The sequence below is a fragment of the Trifolium pratense genome, linkage group LG4 (genome assembly GCF_020283565.1).
Source record: "Trifolium pratense cultivar HEN17-A07 linkage group LG4, ARS_RC_1.1, whole genome shotgun sequence".
In the NCBI taxonomy this organism is placed as follows: domain Eukaryota; kingdom Viridiplantae; phylum Streptophyta; class Magnoliopsida; order Fabales; family Fabaceae; genus Trifolium; species Trifolium pratense.
The window spans coordinates 32,650,961-32,652,855 of record NC_060062.1 but is presented as its reverse complement, the minus strand read 5'-3'; the positions used below and the strand labels follow the sequence as shown (position 1 = coordinate 32,652,855).

The 1,895-nt window shown below is 35.8% G+C and overlaps 1 protein-coding gene across 1 annotated transcript; it reads left to right on the top strand.

Moving 5' to 3' along the window:
• LOC123922502 (probable ATP-dependent RNA helicase DDX47) lies at positions 1 to 1,491 on the top strand. Its single transcript, XM_045975216.1, has 4 exons — positions 1 to 254; positions 512 to 571; positions 1,105 to 1,202; positions 1,409 to 1,491. The coding sequence occupies exons 1-4, from the start codon at positions 1 to 3 to the stop codon at positions 1,489 to 1,491; spliced, it is 495 nt and encodes a 164-aa protein (XP_045831172.1).
• Positions 1,492 to 1,895: the final 404 nt, after the last annotated feature.

Genomic DNA, 1,895 nt, shown 5'->3' with positions numbered 1-1,895 from the left:
ATGAAGTCATTTACAGATTTGGGCTTATCTTTTGAATTGGTGGAAGCTTGTGAAAAAAACCTGGTTTGGTATGATCCGACGAAGATTCAGAGAGAAATGATTCCCCTTGCACTACAAGGAAAAGATGATGTGTTTGCAATTTCCCCACCGCGTTCCGGTAAGGTTGGGGATTTTGTTCTTCCTATATTGCATACCCTCTTAGAAACCAGACCGAACCTAAACACTTTCTTTGCTTGTGTGCTATCTCCTACAAGGTATGTATACCCGATCATAATCATATTCATCACCAATGAAGCACGAACACTCCACAGATTAGCTGTGTCCCGTGTCGGACACGTGTCGGAGTCGTCCGACCGACCCCGACACGACATCGACAGTTATGATTACACTTAATTATGTCAGTTTTTCAAATTATTATTAGTGTCGACGTGTAAGTGTCAGGTGTCTGTGTCGGTGGTTCATAGTTCATCACTCGTATTTGTTTAACTAACCTTTTTCTTAAACTATATAGGCACCTTGGTGTTCAAATTGCTGAATACTTTTTTGCTCTAGGATCTCAATTTGGTGTCAAGTGTGCTTTCGTGAGTTCTAATACTTTTTTTGTTTTTAATCATGAATTTTTTGTTACTAACACAATCTATTTTGATTGCTATCATTGCCTTTTCCGATGGCTAGCTTGCTGAAACGCGCAACATGGTGCATCATGCCAAACTGATTTCACAGCAACCGCATATTATTGTAAGTATTGTAGGATCAAGCGCTTACCACTATATGAAAAGCAATTGTTGTTAGTGAAGGTACAACTTAATATACTTATAGTATAGAGTTCTTTAAGGGGATGCGCCTAAGCGCCATGGCTTGGGATGTTAAGCCCATCGAATCCTAAGGACGACGCTGGATTTATTTATTCCAACAAGCATTATTGTTGAATCTTGTAAGTGTCACAGCAACCAGATTTCTCAAGAGTAAGTGTATATACTCTTGAGAAATTTTATTTCAATTTACTACTGCTTCTAATTTATTATTTCTTACTCTTCAAGGTTGGGACCCCTGAACAAATCTTTATTATTTCTTGTCCGGGGAGTGCAATATTCTCCTCTGTAGTGACGGTGCTAGTAGGGGAGGATACTTAGAACAGGAGGATGTCCGTAAGATCCAAGGTTTTCGTCAACGAATATGTGAAGATAAGCAGGTGCATTCAGGTAAGCGGCCTATGGAGTAGCTGTTGCTTCACGGAATCTTCCTGATTATTATGTTTTATTATTAAGACATTATAACTATAAGTTGTTTTATTTGATGCCATCACTTGCTTATTTATCTATGTAGTCAACACCTGTGTGTGCATCTGAATATATCTATTCTGAGAATATCCCTCAAAATGGATACTATTGATCTGAGATATCTACAGGTCATAAAATTCATGATTGTGATGAAGTTGGAGATAAGGATGGAGTGAGCTATGAAGACATTGAAGAATCAGAGCTAGACTAAACATCCCTTTTAAAGGTGCGAAAAACACAAGAATATTTGTGGTTTTTAAAATCTTTATAAGACTCAACAATAAGATGCACATAAGGTAAAGAGGGTAAAGGAAGTAGAACTGTAGAAGCACACACAAGTATATTAATCTAGGTTTGCTCATAAAAACTCACACAAGTATATTAATCTAGGTTTGCTCATAAAAACTCGAAAGTCATTGATTTTAAAGGGTCTCAATAACATATTAAATTATTTTCAATTTCTTTAAAAAAAATTATAAATAATCTATATGATATAAACTTTCAATCCAACGATAAATTTTATAAAATTCGTATTTTTCATTATAATGTTATTTACTGTTTGTACTATATATATACCACTTGAGAGATTTGTGCATGTTAGACAAAGCTGTCAAA

Coding starts and splice junctions, on each gene's coding strand:
- LOC123922502 (XM_045975216.1), top strand. CDS start 1: ATGAAGTCATTTACAGATTTGGGCTTATCTTTTGAATTGGTGGAAGCT. Junction 572..1,104: donor GGATCTCAATTTGGTGTCAA/GTGTGCTTTCGT, acceptor TCTCCTCTGTAG/TGACGGTGCTAGTAGGGGAG. Junction 1,203..1,408: donor AGATAAGCAGGTGCATTCAG/GTAAGCGGCCTA, acceptor AGATATCTACAG/GTCATAAAATTCATGATTGT.